General features: G+C 33.1%; 1 protein-coding gene and 1 pseudogene across 4 annotated transcripts; one reads left to right on the top strand and one right to left on the bottom strand.

The window, feature by feature from the left end:
• The window catches only part of LOC117923070, a 42,714-nt pseudogene that overhangs the window by 13,936 nt on the left and 9,376 nt on the right, over nt 1-19,402 (top strand).
• LOC117923779 (twinkle homolog protein, chloroplastic/mitochondrial-like) lies at nt 6,628-18,955 on the bottom strand. Of its 4 annotated transcripts, XR_004652684.1 has the most exons (15): nt 18,605-18,953; nt 18,360-18,493; nt 17,155-17,210; nt 17,007-17,064; nt 16,784-16,894; nt 15,608-15,691; nt 14,425-14,505; nt 13,888-13,953; nt 13,693-13,809; nt 10,708-10,755; nt 10,539-10,624; nt 10,400-10,460; nt 9,578-9,760; nt 7,070-7,149; nt 6,628-6,966 (listed from the first exon to the last, which is right to left on the bottom strand). XR_004652684.1 is itself a non-coding variant. In XM_034842224.1 (14 exons), exons 1-14 carry the CDS (start codon nt 18,879-18,881, stop codon nt 7,129-7,131), a joined length of 1,383 nt encoding a protein of 460 aa, XP_034698115.1. In that variant the 5' UTR covers nt 18,882-18,953; the 3' UTR covers nt 6,628-7,128. The 4 variants fall into 4 exon arrangements, 3 of the variants coding, with proteins under 3 accessions (XP_034698115.1, XP_034698117.1, XP_034698116.1); XM_034842224.1 differs by having other exon boundaries at nt 6,628-7,149; XM_034842226.1 differs by having other exon boundaries at nt 6,628-7,149; nt 18,580-18,720.

Below are 19,402 nucleotides of genomic sequence, written 5' to 3'. Positions count from 1 at the left end.
TTAATTACATTTTGCATTGAAAATAAAATAAAATAACATTTTATTTGTTTTAATTATTTTAAATGTCAAACTATTGGGAACATAGTTTACACACTCATGTGGATATAATTTATATATATATATATATATATATATGAAATTTATATCATTATACAAGGTTATTACACTAATTGTATAAGGGGTGTACAAAACTGTACTTTTTGAACAGCTTTTTTTTTTCTTGTCATCTATGGATTATACGCTCTCCTACCACAAATTATTTTATTTCATGTACTTTATTTAACTTGCATATAACTATTCAAATACTTACCTTAATAATGATGTTTAGAGAAAAATTTTGTTTTTACGTTTTATATCATTTTTTAAATCAAACCATTGGAAACATGGTTCACACATCATATATGGCACATAATATATGCATATGGATGAAATTTGCACCATTGTACAAGGGTGTTGTACTAACTATACAAGGTAAATGTTCAATTGGACAAGGCAAATGTTCTAACTGTACAAGACAAATGTTCTAACTATACAAAGGGTATACAAGGCTATCCTTTGTGAAAGATTTTAATCAATTTTGGACAACTTTTTTTTTGTCTTGTCATCTAAGGATTGCACACTCTTAAGGTACACATTCCTCTATTACACACTCATCTTATGCACTTTATTTAACTCGCACATGATAATTCGAATACCTATCCCACTAATGATGTTTGAGAGAAAATTTTGTTTTTCCATCTTCCACTATTTTTTGAAACAAACCAATGAAAACATGGTTAACCTACCTATGGTTACACATTGAGTAGGGGGTATATGGAATTTAAGTCACTGTACAAGGTATTCACACTAAGTGTACATGACAAATATACTAACTGTACAAGGGTGTACAAGAATATTATTTGTAAAGGATTTTAAGTGATTCTGAAAAACTTGTTTGTTTATTTCCCCTAACTGAGGATAAATGACATTCCTTACACACATTGGTTAAGCATACATTCATCTCTTGCCCTTTATCTAACTTGTATATGGTCATTTGAATAGGTATCTCACTTATGATGATTATAAAACAAAATTATACAACAATTTTTCTTCTTTTTTAAAACTAAACCAATGCAAACATGGTTAACCGACCTATTGTCAGATATTCATGAAATTATGTATGAAATTTGAGTTATTATACAAAGGTATTACACTAGCTATACAAGACAAATTTACTAATTGTACAAGGGTGTACAAGACTACTTTTTGCTAAGGATTTCAAGTGATTTTGAAAAACTTTCCCATTTTTTTCCACTCAAAGATTTTTTTCCCCACTCAAATTCTCTCACTCAAGAATTGTTTCAAATTTTATTTTTAAATTTCATCATCAAAATTTTGTAATTGCATATTTTGTTTTTATAGTTTTAGCAATGTTCTTTCTTTCCACTATTTTTTTTTTTTTGTGAAATTTTACCCAAATCAATCTATATTTAAAATTATAATCATATTTATCAAATTTTTTTACTAAGATTATCTTTAATTCTTTTAATATATTTATACTCATTTATTTAAAAAATGAAAAACTAATTTTTTTTTTTTTTTTTTTGTAAACATGTTCTATTACCTTTCAAGTAAAAAATTAGATAAATTTGAAAGTCAATAAAAAAAAAATTAAATACCACTTTCAATAATTTTTAGATAAAATTTTATATAATATATTTTATTTAAAATTTAATTTCTAAAGTTTAACTAAAAAATTGTATTGACAATTTTCTTGTTGTGAGTCAAAATACTTTGCATTACTCTATCCAAATAAGAAAAATTATTAATATAATATTAGAACTTCATATCTTAGTTATTTTTTTCAATAAATTTATCTTTTTAAATATTTTAAAATAAAAACATTAAAAATTTAAAAGCTAAAAAGATATATATGTATATATATATATATATATATATATATAATAAAGTGAAGTGATAGTCAATTTTTAAAATATGGTTAATGTAGAAAATATAAAAAAATAAGAGAAAAATATAAATGAAAGGGTAATATAAACTTAAAATAAAAAATGAAAATTAAACTAAAAGATATATACAAAAAGATAAAAAAATATTTGGATGAAAAATCCCAAATTTTTTATCATTGCTTATAATAAGAGCAAAAAGATTTAATATCTTTAAAAATGAAAAACAAAAAAAACATTATTGCTTTTTATTTGACATAAAATAGAAATATAGATTGGAAGAAAAAGGAAAAAAAAGTTAGAAATGAGTAATACTTAATAGGGAATAGAAAAGAGAAAAAAAAAACACAAAAAAATTGAAATTCACAGTTACTTGTACCTATGTAAGGGTTAAGGGTATTTTAGGGATTAATGAAAAACAATATCCTTCATCTTAATTTTCATACTTTGTTTGGGTCTTGGGCTTAAATATGCATGATATATGAACCAAATGTTAATTTTTTGGCCTAGATAGGCCCAAAACACAATTCTCCCTTTTCTTTTCTATTCTTTTCCTCGAGTATCTTAGCAAATAAATAGAGAATTAGGAAAATTCTTTTGATAGACTTGTTTTTCCCACGAGTTAGGTGAGGTTTGATGCACTTCCGATTTTTCATTTTTAAAAATATAGAATAATAGCAACTTTATATAAAATTAATTTAGGAATTCTAACACAAAAATAAAAAATAAAAATAAAAATAAAAATAATTTATTTTATATTTTAGGTTCCTTAAACTCATTATTTATCTTGATACTTCTTAATATAAATTATTGTTCCTGAATTTTAAATAAGAAAGGTATACAAGATGATTTTTTTTTTTTTATGGAATTAAGATTTGAAATAAATCAATGTTGCAGTTACCAAAAAATTGAGCATTACATGTCCAATTGTGTTCCTTCTTTTGTGCATGCATGCCCTTGACAGAGAAATTCCTTTCACTCATTCCTTTCAAGTTAGTAAATAGATTGTCATTGCTTAAGCAAGAAGAAACATATGGAGTTGCCTTCTCTAGTCACTGGGCCTTTTTTCTATTGTAGATTGAGTTCCTTTTGCCAGATTCTTCTTCCTAATAATGGTAATGAAGTTTATAAGTTGTAGAAAATAAGTAGAGATATTTAGTGACCTTCTTTACTAGCATGTCTTGCTAGGTCGTTCTGGTTGCATTTTTTTTTTAATGCACATTATGTTCTTAAAACTGAAAACAAAAGGAAAATATTATGGTATAGTTAAGTTTTTGGAAACCAAAAATCTTAAAGGCTAGTAAAATAAAACAGAAATCACAAAATAAAAACAAAGAACATCATCAACTAAGCCCTTACTTTTTATGGACTCTGTTTTAAAGCCTGATATGTAGCCTTGGGAATTTATAGCTCAGTGGGCCATTTCTGTGATTTTAGAGCTTCACATTTCAACATAATTGTATTTTTTCTGTTAATATATGAAACAGTTCTATTGAGTGAAGAATGTAGCTTTAGTAATTCCATACAAATTATAATATTACTTTATACACTTGTCTGGAAACTAATATTGGCAGCTTTGTACCATAAAGGAAGCTTACAAACAAAGTTTTCAGGTTAACCCTAGAATTTTGTTCATTTTTTTATTTTATTTTTTGGGATTTCAGTATTATGTTTTCTTTTATTAGGAATTATTGGGTACTACTTTAAAGTGATGAGTTGTAACATCTTAACATTACTTTGAATTCCCACTTGTAAACCTGTCAAAAAGTATCTCACAAAGAAATCTTTAGGCAGACATTGGACATGGCCTAGAAGGGACTCAAATTGCTTCAGGTACTCTTGGCTTCAGCTTAATCAGTTGCCTAAAGCATCATCATATTTACTTGGATCAAACTGATTGATAACATCTTCAATGAATGACTCCCACCCAATATGTGACTTGGTGACTTCATAACCTTGATCCATTCAAGGGCCCTTCCTTCTAAATGAATGGAAGCAATATAAACCCTGTCCACACCATCTGTGTTACTCAAAGAGAAAAATTTGTTGCATCTATAGACCTTATATGGTTCAAGCTTAGCATATATGGTTCAAACGAAAATCGGTTGGAGACATATTTGAGGTTTATTGTTGCCATAAGTTAAGGCATCTCAAAGGAAAATTCCATTACTTTGTTGCCCAAGGTTGGAGAATGGAGCATTCTCTTGAATGAGTTGTTGTCACCCTCTTGTAATTTTTATTTGCCTTTGTTTATCATTACATAAAATAAGGAAAAAAATTACAATAATAAAAATAAAAGTAAATTTAAAATTCATTGATTTAATGTATTGGGTTGTGAATTTGCATATTCAGCTTGTGCTTTAGTTTATTTTAGGTTTTCCTCACCCGGTTAAGGAAAAAAATGTTATTCCTTTTATGCTGAGGATGCACCAGCAAGGCTTGCTCTTAGAGAGAGTTCATAATTGTGATCATTTTTAAAGTGTTCCAGGTGATACAAATCTTTCTACACAATGTCTTCTCATTTTTTGTTTATTTCTTGTTAATTTTGTTTGGTGCATATGGCAATTAGCTTCTGTGAGGAGTTTAAGTGAAGAGCAAAAATTATTCTCAAATCATATATCTACTAAAACGATTGCTACCAATTGTTTTCATGGCTATCTACTTTTTGATATCATTAAATTTGTTTTTCATGGGTTCACATTTTTTAGAGATTTCTTTATTCATCTGTAGGACCTAAGAAGATAGAACCTTAAGGCTATGTTTGGTTCCCGGAAAATACAAAGGAAAGAAAAAAAATGCTAAGGAAAATGATTTTCTCATGTTTGATTGTCTTATGAAAAATATAAAAGAAAATCAAATATAATTAAAACTAATTAAAAACTTATGTATTTTTAAATTATTTAATCTTTATATTGATGAGTTAAAATAAATAAAATGAGTTTGAAGTAACAAAAAAAATAATTTATCAACTTTTAATCTATTTTTTTATTTTCCTTCACTTTTTCTTTCCTTCTACTTTTCCTTTGTATTTTCTTTCCCTTGCATTTTCCCTCAAATTTTCCGAGAATCAAACATAGCCTAAGGGAGACGATGGGGAAAAATATGGTGTTCATGCTGCTAGAAGGCCTTTTAACAATGCTGATAGAGATTTTTGTTGGTGGAGGTGAAGACATTGTTGGGGCTGGTCAAATAGTTAGAAGAAATGTAGAAAATGTAGTTGCTTGGTTGGAGGTGCTGGCAGCTCAACTTCAAGATCATGTTGGACATATGTTTAGTAGACAAATGGTGTTGCCATTATACAATTTTTTCCATTTGACATGCTTGTACGCATATGGGTCCTTGTGTTTCGCTTACTTGAAAATTCATTTTTTGTGAGTATGTAAATTCTTTTCCCGTGTTTTATTGTTTCTTGATCTGTCATTCATTCAGGGCAACTATATTGTGCCTAAATCATGATTTTATTTTTTAAATATTTCCTAGGTATTGTAGTTGTCTAGTTTTTTATTGTTTGTAGTTTATAGATTAGATATTATATGCTGAAAAACTAAGATTCTCTACAGGTTCTTTTCGGCTATGTTTGGTTTCCGGAAAATTTAAGGGAAAATGCGAGGGAAATAAAATACAAAGGAAAAGTAGAAGGAAAGAAAAAGTGAAGGAAAATAAAAAAATAGATTAAAAGTTGATAAATTATTTTTTTTTGTTACTTTAAACTCATTTTATTTATTTTAACTCATCAATATAAAGATTAAATAACTTAAAAATACATAGGTTTTTAATTAGTTTTAATTATATTTGATTTTTTTTTATATTTTTCATAGGACAACCAAACATGAGAAAATCATTTTCCTTAGCATTTTTTTTCTTTCCTTTGTACTTTCCGGGAACCAAACATAGCCTTCAAGAACACAATTTTCCTTCTTGTAATTTTTATCCCCCTTTCCTTGGGACAAGTTTTCTCTCTGCATCTATTATGTCTCTTCTCCTCTACTACAATTTCTACTTTGTCATCAGTCATTCCACTAACTCAAACTCATGCCTTAGCGAATAATACAATGAATAATGCATTAGGCGCTAATACAAATTCATCATTGGAAAGTTGTAGATATGACATGCAAAACTAGGTAACGGTGGTGGTCGTGAAGATGTTGAAAGAAGACTCAACTGGACTGGTAGATGTCTCAAATATTATTAGCAAAACACTTTTAGTAAACCTGTTTAAAGGAGAAATTATCATAACATCTCACTTGTCTAATGAGATGACTCTTGCCATAGGTTACATGTTAATACTATTGTTCTTTTTGAAAGCTTAATAAAAGTTACAGTGACGCCATCAAAATGGGTTGATTCTTTGCCTTACTTTCTTCAATGGGATGTGTCATCTTCACTTTAAAATCTCATTGAATGGGATGTTACTCTTTAGCCCGCCCAATTGACCTCAAGGACTCGAGACCATCTAGGCACCATAAGTAGCACATTTGAACTTCTTTGCCTGATCAAAATTCAAATGATTTCATATTCCAAATAACCCACCAAGACTGAATTTGAGCTTTCTAGACGATATGGTAATAATGGAAGAGCCCTCACTAGTCATGTTCATGGTGCATGTGGTAGAAACTAGCAATGCATTTCTGTAACATGTTTTGCTAATAATGGCATATTTCAATGAATCTAGAGAAAACCATTCTCCATAAAATTGCTTCATTTTCATTCTTTGAATTGCAAAATCAAGGATACAAACATGGTTTCAAACTTGTTGCCCATTTTCTAGCCTTTTCAAGGTTGCAATAATAGGGGTACATGCATTGAAGTGAAAAGATATCATAGCTTATAATTGTATCCCATTGAAGTGAAAAAAATATCATAGTTGGAGAGCATGATGCAAGGCATGTCCCATTTTCTTTTTCTGTACCCCACCCCCCTCCAATCTCTTCTTCCCCATATCTAATATGTTCTTCCATGCTTCCAAGCTGTATGAATCCAGCCATCAGCTATGAGCTGATTTCATCAACTGTCATCTGTCCATCTATAGTCATTTCAACATGCTCAGCATCTTTAAATCGCTTTGCAGCAACAAAAATGGTCAATGTAATGCTCAGTAGTATGTTGTGAACATCATAGCTACTCACATCAAAGTTAGTCACCGCATTCAAACCTTGGATGGTAATGACATCAATGTCATAGGCGTTTACTGCTTCACCTTGGGTGCCTGCAAAAAGATGGAAAAAGAGTATCTTAAAGCAAAGCAGAGATACGAGGAAACATTGAAAATGAAACCAGATTTCTATCAAGGTCTTGTAGCTCTATGGCAGCAAAAGTTTGAGCAAGGAAAATTTTCTTAGTATTATGCAATTGATAGCGATGTTGATTTGGCAATATTGTCTTCTAAAGAGGTTCTACAGGTTTATAACAAAGTTGATGACAATATGTAATTATAATATATAAACAATAAGGATGAAACTGGACGGTGTTTGGAGCATTGAGGTTAAGGCTATCTTGCAGTTTAGGAAGATGACATCTTTTGTAAAAGCAAGGCGAATAGGTTTAATTGAGAAGTGCTTGAATAACAAGAGAAATAAAGAAGTAGAGAAGAAAATATAAGATAAGAGGGAAGACTATTTAGATAAAACTTCAATTTTCAGCTTCCCAAGACAAACAACTTATAAAAAATAAAACTTATAAAAAAATAATAATAAAACAACTCATAAAAAACAAACTTAAGGTGCTTGTGGGTTGATTGTAGGCGGGGGTGTGAGGGTGGAGTTTGGTAGGTCTGGTCTTCTGGATGTGTACAATTGGACCTTAATTATGGACTTTAGAGAATTTGTGTAGCCAGTGAAAGGCTTCTAAAACAAGACTAACCTAGTACTAACACAGTGCAAATTTCTCCCCCTTCACCTCTCTCACCCTCTCCCCCCCTCTCCCCCTCCTTAAAAATGAACTTTTCTAGAAAATCAAAACAGACTGCCATAAATCCCAAGAAGAGACTTTTAATCAAAAGTCAATGTAGAGACTCAAAATATAGAAATTCAAACAAACCTTAAGATTGTTTTTGATAGCCAAATTAAAGCAGAATGAGACAACACACCCGACGAAATTTGAACCTTAATATTTCAATGCTACATTAACTTCAACAAAATTACTATAGGAATTGAAATATAATCTACTCTAATAACAACTTGCTAGAAACTATTGACATCAACTCCCTAATTCATTACTAGTTAACATAAGCAATCCCACATGTGTGGGAAAATTAAGAGGATATATGTTAGATAAAGTGTCTAACAAGAAGGGTATGATCTAAGTCACAGAAAGCACACAAGTTCCATCAAAGCTAAAATAAAAGAAAACCATATGCTAGGCAAAATAAATGAAACCAACTCTGAAGCAAATAATTGTAAAAGAAGAAAACTCACATCTCTTAAACATTTGACCCATTAGAGCAAAGATTTAAGGAAATGATTTTTTAAATGTGTTTTCGCCATAAGTTAAACAATTACTTTATTGTTGCAAAGCTTATTCAATTTCATTCTTTCTAGACAATCTAGGGTAATAAAACCGCGTTTTCATCCCCTAAGGTGCACTAAGGTAGTAGCTATCTTAAATTCAAGTAGTACATAAGCTTCACTAACATAGTACATAAGGCGCATTAAGGTACTTTACAAATGCTATGATCACAAAACTAAAATTTAAAATATAAAAAGCTTCCACTTACAAAATAACAAGGGACATCAACACGCATTTGTCAATATAGTTTTGGATGCATAAGTTTGTGAATAATTGTGCTTGCATGAGCTTAATCTACACAACTACTAGCATAGATTTTCTTGACAGCCAATCAGTCATTGTAAGGCATGTGGCAGATTTTTTTCCCTGCTATCAACTGGCTCATAAGTATTCAGTATCAGTTCATGGAGGAGGTATAGTTGAGAGTCTGTTATCAGATAATCTAGAACCTTTTGAAATTTGGGATGAGGGTCGCTAGTTTTTATTCTGCTTCCAGGCATCAAATGATTTATTAAAAAAAATTCCTTTTTTTGACTTTTATCCAGATATATTAAACTAATCTTTCAGTCACAGAATGGATGATTGATAAAGGCAGTGAACAAGAAAATGGAACTAACCCTTTCCCAGGTTCAGTTACTGAGTAGGCTTCAACATCAAGAATAAATGATTTTCAATTACTAGGTAGGTTTCAATGTTAAGAATAAAATATTTCCAGGTCCCTTTATGGCTTAAGATATGCAGTTCAATACCTTCAGGTAATATTTAGCCACCATCTTCCATAAAAAATTCACACATAAAACATAAGAATCAAAATGCAATTTTGTAATTCAAAAGGAAAATTATACCCTCTTATCAAACGGATCCTAAGAAGATTCAAACTACTAACCCCTCGAATACAAATAGACCATAACACTAAATTGAACTTAAGATTTAACAAAACTGTCTGTTAGACCTAAGTTCAGAGCATCCTTCCCTGATGTATCCAACTTTACATTTGACTATTCTTCTCAAACCACTCAATACTTCAAGGTACACTTAAATATATTCTTCAGAAGTAATAACAAAGCCAAAGGAAGGTTAAAAATAAAATTTAAAAAGCAATCAAGACATAAATGAAATATTGTACTCACATTGTATAATCCATTCAGACCCCTCCATCCAGTTGAAACACCAAGCTCAAAACCAAGAGTGTGATGATAATATGCATCAATCTCATTAAAGTAATGGCTAAAGTTGAACAATCCTTGAATAGGATATATCTCAGCATTCTCAATTACTTTTTTCAGAACATCAGGTCCTAAATACATAAGCACCTGAGAACATAATTTGACAAATAATCAGTGTTTCAACTTTTATCTTTGCAAGAGAGAACTACACCAAAATAAATGCAATGGTTCCCAGAACAAATATCTTTTGCTAGAACCTGGCAATTGAATGTTTATCACAAGCATGAATGCCAGCTAAAGTGCACACCATGCATCACAGACAGCATGATGCATAGACTACAGTTACTGTGTCACATTTATTATATATCCACTCAATTAATGTCATTTTTACTCTCTATCCTTTATTAGAATAAACATAAAGCAGCTAATGGGTATCAGATGAAGTTGGGGAAATTATCAAAAGACAATACATATGATGGAAGGAAACTTGACACACTAGGGGAAACACAAGAAAAGTCCACCAACTTCATATTGATACATATGCTACAAAATGCAGCAAGACGTTCTCAGTATTTGATGGAGAAACTTTGATGATTTTCACCACATGATGAACTCAATCAAATTATTAATAACAAACATGTAGTATTTCAAAGGGAAACCTCTAGAAATAAAATTATTATTAAATAATGTAGTCAAAACACCCTAAAATTTTCTTATAAATCAAGCTAAAATTTTAACATTCAACTAAATATTGCATTATTATGTGTTCAGACATTTATATCAAACCTCATTTGAATCTTTGAAATGTTCAACTTCATTTTTCTTAGGCCATTTTACTCGCCAACATCTGCCATCTCACAAAAAACGAGGAGTTATCAGAAATTTTTCAACGAAGTAAACAATATCAGCACACAATCATGTAAACCTTTCTCTTCCAAGGCGGCGAGCAAGTTCTTCAGCTAAGGCAAGACCAGGTGCATCCCCATCAGTTGCAAGTATAATGCGAGATGCCTATAATATTAAAAAAATTAAAAGACCTATCATTTCTGCATTAATTCATTGTAACTGAAAACCATAAACCTCCTTTTACCAACCTTCTCCAGGTACTCCTTGCAGTTCCATAGATACTGATATTTTATGTCCTAGCTTTACAAAAAATATGGAAGGGGCATCAGATCCAAATTCTCTATACAAAAGGTATATAAAAAGCATTAATGCCCTTTGCATTTATGAGGGAACACAAGGGGCAAAAACTGACATCTGAATAGAGCAATGCCTACTAAGAGACACATGCATTATAATTATAAGACTCAGAGCCTGGACAAACAGAAAATATTAGCCAAAAAAAATAATGAAAGCATGATAGAGGATGCCTAGAATTAGTATCATTGTGCAATCTGTAGATATATTCATTCAAAGAGAAGTGAATCCCAAAATGTGTAGTTATCCTGTACAGTTTATATTCCAGTGCTTGATAACAACCCCAAGACTAGAGTTGAAATCATTTTTTTTTTTTAATGGGTAAAAAGCAATATAATAAAAGCAAGGCACTCCAAAGAAGTGTCTCAAAGTACATAGGAAGTATACAAAGGGCACCTAAAAAGCACCTCAAAAAAGAGCAGGGGACTCAAGTTGAAATCAATTGACGACAACCAAGTAGCTAAGAGAACATGGATATTCTTTTTTCTCTTTTTCAACATTTTGTATAAGGGAAAAATACTGTAAAAAGGCTAGGGATATCAAAGAAGGATGGGGTATCTTTCCCACATAAGTTGAAGTTAGAGAAAGAAAAAGAAGAAAGAACCAGGAAATTAACATTTAACACTAAATGTAACAACTAGAGATCCAAACCAAACACCCCACCCCGCTGAACAAAATAAAATAAAATAAAAACTACTAAAGATCAGCCTCCCTACTTAGACTAGGAGGGGAGGGGATAATCCTCAAAAGGGCCTGAATTCTCCTCAAAATAGACACCAAAACTTCCAAGGGCTTCTGCTCCCCATGATTCCAAGGAAAGAAACACTTAGGAATCTCTTTCCACAGGGAAACTCAATATGCCCAATTAGTTGTCATAATCAATTTTCCAAGAGTGAAAACAGCTCGGCCTTAACAACTGCCCTAATGCCCTAATGCCCAACCAAGTTGAAGCTCCCAAAAGCACAACCATCAAAATTTAGCTTAATGCCACCAAAAGGACTCCTGTGACAAATAATTTCCTCCTTTATCTTCCTACCCATGGAAGCAGCTTTCAAATCATAGAAGTGATAATCAACTGGTCAAGAAGAAAACAATATATCACATTATCTACCATAGGTCCCTTTTTTTTATGGGTAAATCATAGTTGTGAAAGGCGCGCCTAGGCTTCGGGCGGCGCGACGCCACCCTCTGGTGCCTCGCTTGAAGGCAGGCGACGCCCCTTCATGAAGGCGCTGCTTAGGCGCACAAGGTGCTCACCTCCGGCAAGGCGCGATGGGGTCCACAGGTGCGCCTCGATCCCCTACCTCCTTCTCCTTCTCCTTCTTCTTTTTCTTCTTCTTCTCCTTCTTTTCTTCTTCGGCATCAGGTTGCAGAGGGCAGAGAAAAGCCCTAACTTCTTTTTTTATTTTTTGGGACCAAAACGACGTCATTTGGTCCCTATTCTTTTAAAAGAGCAGGTCCAAAACGACGCCGTTTTGGCCCTGTTTTCCCTTCCAGCCCCCTTTTCTAGTTGTTTTCAATCCGACAACTCTCCCAAATTTTGCCCTAGCCTCAACCGTGTAGTGGAGAAGTGAAGAAGACAAAGAAGAGGAAAAATATAGGAAAAATAGAGGAAAAATATATGTAAATTACGGTGCGCCTTACTTCACTAAAACCCGCGCCTTGCGCCTTACGCCTCAGGCTCCAGGACTACTTTGCGCCTTAGTGCGCCTTGAGCCTTTTAAAACTATGGGGTAAATTTTTGTCCCCATTATGACTTGAACCTGGATCCTCTCACAACCCCTTCCCATCCCTTCACGACTTAAGCTAGGCCTCAAGGGCATCTACCATAGGTCCCTTTGATCCTCGAAGATCTTGGCATTCATTCCAGCCCAATCACCCATCAGCTATAAGAGCACGCCACCAAAGCACTCTTCTAGTATACCCCTTGTTAAGCCCTGAAAGGTTATGACCAGCATACTAGAGATATCCTGAGGGGTTTGCCAAGGATTTGGATAATAAGGTATGGCAGCCAAGGGGGTGTTAACCATTGTTCTGCTACCTATATTTACTTCCATAACAAACCATAGAAGAACTTCACTTTTTTTAGTCATCTCTAAAGTCACTTACAAACTAGGGCCATATTTTCAAAGAACCATGTGTAGACCTACTCTCCTTTCATGCTAACTTAGGTTTGCACAAGTCTCATGCCTATCTAAATCATCTCTGATGTCTTACCCATGATCCTATCAAAGAAAATTGCCTCGAAGTTTCTAAATAGTAGCTGCCACCATTTTTGTCATCTGTCAACTAGTAAAATGTGTGCACACCGTCTTCCTAGTTTCTGGTATCACATACTATATTAGATCGTGTATCATATATCTTATTTTTATCACATTTCATATCATGTTATATATTTGTCAATAATCTTACATAAAAAAAATAAAATAAAAAGTAAAAAATAAAAGACCCATTGGGAAACCAATAAGCCCATACTCCTTGATTCGGAGTGTCACTTTCTTTCTGGTAAGGATCCATTAGAAGAGTCCTCTGGCATTGAACATTACAAACCATCTGCTGGACAAGTTTGATTGAGAGCAATGTCAAAAAATTTTACAATACAGAGCTTCACTGAAGAACTAGTGGACAAAGTCTGTTCCTATTCTTCTCTTCTCTTCAGGCCACAAGGATTAAAGATTTGTAAGAATTCTTTGGATGGGAGTGAGTTTGCTTCCTAACTCAACGAGAAGGGATATTTCATGAAAATGCTTGCTGTATATAGGCAGGGATTAAAAAATCAGATTATGTCACAGATATTTCGCCAAAAAAATCGATTATCAACGTTGGGCGAAGGGATATATCAACATATTAAAAAAATCAACCCAAAGACAAACACAAACCTTTTCCTCAGATTCGAACACTTTTGTAGAAACTGACGGAGGTGCTCCATCAGGGACACTCACACAATTGTAGAATCCAGCTTCTTCCATTGAAAGTTTGTCTATTTCACCCTCAACCTAAATCAAACATTAAAATAATCAGGTGAAATATTTTTCAAATAACTGCCCACAGCAAGTGGAGAGAACATTATTTACAATGATTATATCACTTGCTTCCTTTATATCATCCACACCATAGAATATTTTCTCAGTGTCCTTTTCCTGCAGACCAATAGCAAAAAATGAAGAGATCAAAATTGGAATAACATCAAAATTCATCCCTCAAAGCAGAAAGAAATGTTATGATAATAGCATTAGAGGAATTATGCAACTAAAGAACTAAAGTTATTAACAAATAGAAAAGGCCATTTCCCAATATTAGGAATGAAATCCCCTATACAGTTTTTTGTTTATTAGGTGGTAAGAGATGAAGACTAATGAAAAGAAGAAATGCAACAAGGAGACCTCCTCATCAAGGAAAACGGAAAAAGGGAAATACTAAAAATTGACAAGAAACCAAAACCAACTTCTTCAACTTAGCAGATAAGATCTGACAATATGATGCAGATGAGATTCAGGCAATGGAGGTCCCTTCCACAGGTTTAAAATGCAGCTAAATTAGATATCATTCCATTTTATTAACCACTGTTTGTCAGTTACTTGAAGTAGATATCCAAACTAATCAAAAAATACCTGCCAAAAATTCTTGTTAACATCCCGATATTTGCAACTCACAAGCACCCCATTTCTTCGATAAGTAAATGCAATAATAAACTGTCAAGAAAATCAGAAACCATCAGATATAGCAATAATGGTCACATTCAGACAAAAGCAACAAGAATAAAATGTTAATCACTGGAAGGAAACTAATGTTTGTTATGTTGCCTTGTAGCATTATGATCCCTCTTTTCTTAGTTACCCTGATTGAGAAGAACAGAAGCCACTCAGTCCAAAATGAGGCAGAAAACCATTCATCTTGTCACTCTTTTGCAACACAATAACTGAGGAAAACTTTAGAGCCATTTAGATTCCCTTTGCACCAGTAGAACTCATGAAAAGAGATCATAGCTAACACTCCTGACCTTTATATCAGCCTCACCAGAATTTGCTAATCCAAATCCAATTAGGACAATGCTAAGGACTGACCATTTGTCATATTTTTAGGTATATTGCCTATAGAAAAAACAAACCAGTTGCCTTATCTCAATCCCTTGACTCACAAATCTATACTAAACCTTTTCCTGGGCATCAAAACTCAAAAACCAAACAAAAAGGAAGAGGGAGGTAAGGAAAATGGCCCCTCTCTCCTTGCTCTGTTGTATTTGAGTGAATAGAATGGCCAAGTTTTTAAAGAGGAGGAGCTCGCAGATTAGAGCTTGAAGGAGATCTTCAAAAAGTCCCTTTTGGAGTGGACTCAGGCCCCCATGGGGATCAACAATTCTTCCTTTATTGGACTTTTTAGACCATCAAAGCTTGGGTTAGTTTGCATTCCTAGTTTGCATTTTCTATTCTTTTTGTGGTACTCTCTGTATTTTCCTTGTACACATGGGTGGAACCCCGTTTTTGTTAGGCACTCTTTAATGTGCCTCTATACACCTAGAAAAAATTCATCAAAAACAAAGTAGCTCATTGGTCATAGGATTAACTTTTGGCATAAAAGGTATCATAAATGAGCTCTATTATATAATGTTTTCATCATTACACACCTTTTACAGCAAAGGTGAGACCAGAAAACTCTTAAAGTCAATTCATCCTGATCAATGTCATTGAAAAAGAGAATTCATATATACAATTTGGGTGACTCAAACCTCATAATTAATCATTAAAGATAAATGAAGGTGACAGTATTTTTCTTGAACTGAGTGCCAATGTGCACCTGATCACCATATGTTTTTTGCATGACAGAATTTCTTGCCAATGTTTTTTCCGATATCATTCGCTCTCCAAAATATGCAACTAGCTGAAACAAGGCCAATTAGGAAATATTAACTATTTTGCATAAGGCAAACAAAATAAATTTTCTAAAAATATTGCTAAACAAGACCATCATAGTAAAAAATAAAAATAAAATAAAATAAAAACTAGTACTCAAACTTGAAATAATAGTAAGAAAATAAAATAAGGTTCCATGACCTTTAGGGGGGAGTACTAGCTTTCTAGTTAGTAACAACTAAAAAATTTACAGAAATATAATAAATAAAAACAAATAAAAAAGGATTTAGGAAAGAGAAGCATAGAGAAAACTTTGTGCCTTTGAGAGAAAAATGCGAGGATGGTGTTAGGTGAAGTTTGGTTTTCTACAACTGCAAGAGCCCATGGTATGCATATTTTATTTGAGTTTGCAGATGAAAACTTTCAGCTTTCATAATCATAGAACATTCCAAATTATAAGGGCTTATCTATTAAGTCTTTTGTTGCTGGGGAAGTCTTGTAGAAGAAAGTTCCACAAATTGGGGGGTTATGAAGAAGGATTGTCGTCAAAGTTAGAGGTCCAGGAGAACTCCCTTCCCATTTTGGCTGGAATTCTGTGGATAGATTGACTGATAAAAACCTGGGCATTGAAGGCATTACTTGCATCAATTCTTTCTCACCAATGGTTTCTCAAAATTGAATCATATCAAGAAAACAAATGACCGATTTGTTTTTGAGTGATGAGGGATCAAATACCCAATCATCATCATCAAACTTCCAATTGTCCTATGGATGAGCCTAATCTCCTAACTTCCATGACATGTTCACAATTGAGCAAATGACGAAATGTAGAGAACACGGGTACAATTTTTTATTTTTTATTTTTGATAGATAATTGAGAATAGGGGTACCATATAAATACTATTCATATAAAAAGGTTGTGCATGATAAGCCTTTAAGGCTAGGCTCACATAGCAAGGATTCGAGTGGGATGGAGAATGTTCCAAGTAAAATTCCACATAATAGGAAAAAAAAATACCTATTAATAGAAATGTTGTGTGATAAAAACACTCTTAAAAGACCAAACTGGTTAAACCACCCAATCAAGATCATTGGCAATAAGACAAGTGAAAAGGCAAACCTCACTACAAAGTGGTTTTAAACCCAAACTTTTTTCTGTGATTTCTCTTTTGGGCTTAATTTCGGTAATTTGGTTCAACCTTCCATATGATGAGCTGTCATTTACAAAGGCCTGCAACCAAATGGAAAACATTAGGCAAGGGGATCTCACAACCAATAATGAATCCAAAATTTTATAGTAAAAATTAATTATATATCAAACTTGTGCGACAGAAGTATCTTACCCGTATGTTACCTCTCCACCCACATTTTCCTCGATGACACACCCATACAGCATAATCCCTATGGCACTCAAAAATTTTTGTTATTAGATATGAGTGCAGAACAATTGAAAAACAAAAGAAAATTTAAATTAAAAAAAATGTAACATACCCATCTAAAGTGATGAAAAGAGATAAGCTTTTCTGCATTGAACGACCACCCTTACACTAAGGCGCCAAGAACAACATATAAATACATATTTTACATTGAAAATAAAATAAATAAATAAAAGAATTAAAAAATTAAAAACATATATTTAAAAAAAAAGCTCAACAAAAATGAATTTGCAAATAAGAAGCTAAAGGACAAATGAAGTCACATGTATCCAATTTGTACTAAATGGAATCCCCCCAACATACAAAAGGTTTGTTGTAAGAAGTATTCTTTAGATGTTTGATCATTTTTATTAATATAGGTTATCTATCTGCTCACTAATCATTTTCATGGGTAAACCTTTTCTTTGCAGGGGACCGCAAACTTGGGAACCTCCTACAACCCCAACCCAAACCCTTACCACTTTAGCCAAGCCTCAAGGGCTACTCACTAATCTTTGTTTGAAACTGGATCCCTCCTTTTTTTCTACCTCTTCTCCCTTCAGTATGGATCCCAAACTGCCGCCCCTTAAGACAAAGCAATAAAGGAGACAACTATTCATCCCCTATTCTCCAACTCCACAATGATCTTCTAACTTCAATAATTTATTTTTTTAGTTTTCCATCTTTCATCAGACATAGTCAACATTTCCATGCATTGATGCAAGACCACCATTTATTAGTGTCAATTGCCTCTCTGAAGCACTTTCTCTACTACATGTCTATCACTCAAAAAATTTGTACCTTTAGATAGTGACAGTCTGTTATTAAACCAATTGTGTCATCCTTTTCTTATTGAGCCAGATGAATCGAGGGCCTTAAGTCATACAGTAGTTTTCCCTAGGAAAAGGACCATAAAAAGACTTTATAGCCTGTTTAATATCAGTTTTGAAGATAAACCATGAAAATTCTAATACCATATAAAACTATCCACCTATGTTTCAATTGGTAAATAGATGACTCCAGGTTTGTTCTTATTTACCCTGTTTACCTGATATAATTCAATTAGAGAATAATCCAGTAAATCAAAGCAAGAATTTGTAAACCTATATGTTAGATTGAAGTCATCACCTGATTGTTGTATGGTAGCATGAAGATGGTGTTCACTGTACACATGGAAATCCATAAACCCACTTTTGGGTGTTCCAATTCATTTTATCTATAACCCTCATCCAACAACAAACATAGCAGCAAAAAAAAAAAATAGAACTTAGAAACTTATACCGTGGGACACGTCAAGTGACTGTACTGCCCAATTTTAAGCATTTGTGTGTCAAAGCCTATCACCTCCAGTTTCTTCTTCAAAACGTTGAGTCGGGCGGAGGAATTACTGGTGTCTTCTGGGTTCTCCGAATAAACTTCAAGAACCAAAGAAAACCAAAAAATAAAATAGTGTTCAATAAGCAATTCCAAAAAACAAAACAAGGCGCGCGTTCACACGCACATATATATGAGAAGAGAAGGAAGACCTGGTCCGGGGACATTGGAATGGGAAGTATAAGGTAAGGCGAAGGTTTTGAGGGAGATTGGGAGGATTCTGGAGTTGGGTTTCAAAGGAAAGGCGGAGATGATGCCGGGCGAGGAAAGGTTTAACTTGAGTGGCAGCGTGGAAGGAGTGGGTTTGAGGAGGTGTTTGGAGGCCAGGAGGATGGTGCGTGAAGAGGAGATGACTAGCCTCTGTTGTTGAAGAAGAAGCATTTGAGGGTCTGAGACTCGGAGTTTGAGAAAGAGCAGCGAAAAGGGCATCAACAGAGTGTTTGTTCATCAGCAGTGCTCCATGGTCGCTGCCCCCTGAACAACTTGGGAAAGCTCTCCCTACCCTCTCCTTTTCCCTCTCGCACATTACGCCTCACGCCCCACTGGAAGCGGACAGGCCTTAGCCCAATTCGCTGGAAGTAGGGCTTTCGGCCCAGGGTCTCTCAGGGTCGGGCCGCTCTGGGCCTTTCCGCGTTCAAAATCTATGGGTATGTTTGGTTGCTATTTTTAAAAACTGTTCTGAAAACAATTTTTTATAATAATTTTTAAGAACAATTTTTTATGTTTTTAGAAAAAAAATTGTGTTTGGGAACAGAATTTTTTAAAACAATTTTTGTTCTCAAAAAAAAAAAAAACATATTTGGTTGAATTAATAAAAAAGTTTTTTAGAACAAGTAAAATAAAAAACATGTTTAAAATATGTTTTTTTTTTCAATTAATAAAATGTTTTCTTCAAGTAACTTTATATTATAAATTTATAAATAATTTTTATATACACAATTCATTTAAAT

Source organism: Vitis riparia, chromosome 10 (genome assembly GCF_004353265.1).
Source record: "Vitis riparia cultivar Riparia Gloire de Montpellier isolate 1030 chromosome 10, EGFV_Vit.rip_1.0, whole genome shotgun sequence".
Classification (NCBI taxonomy): domain Eukaryota; kingdom Viridiplantae; phylum Streptophyta; class Magnoliopsida; order Vitales; family Vitaceae; genus Vitis; species Vitis riparia.
This window is presented reverse-complemented; position numbering and strand designations above follow the sequence as displayed.

Excerpts from the sequence above, each read along its gene's own strand:
- LOC117923779 (XM_034842224.1), bottom strand. The coding sequence starts at position 18,881 with ATGCCCTTTTCGCTGCTCTTTCTCAAACTCCGAGTCTCAGACCCTCAA. Across the intron at positions 18,494-18,604 it reads TTCCAATGTCCCCGGACCAG|TTTATTCGGAGAACCCAGAA; the intron begins GTCTTCCTTCTC and ends TGGTTCTTGAAG. Across the intron at positions 16,895-17,006 it reads GGTGGAGAGGTAACATACGG|GCCTTTGTAAATGACAGCTC; the intron begins GTAAGATACTTC and ends ATTTGGTTGCAG.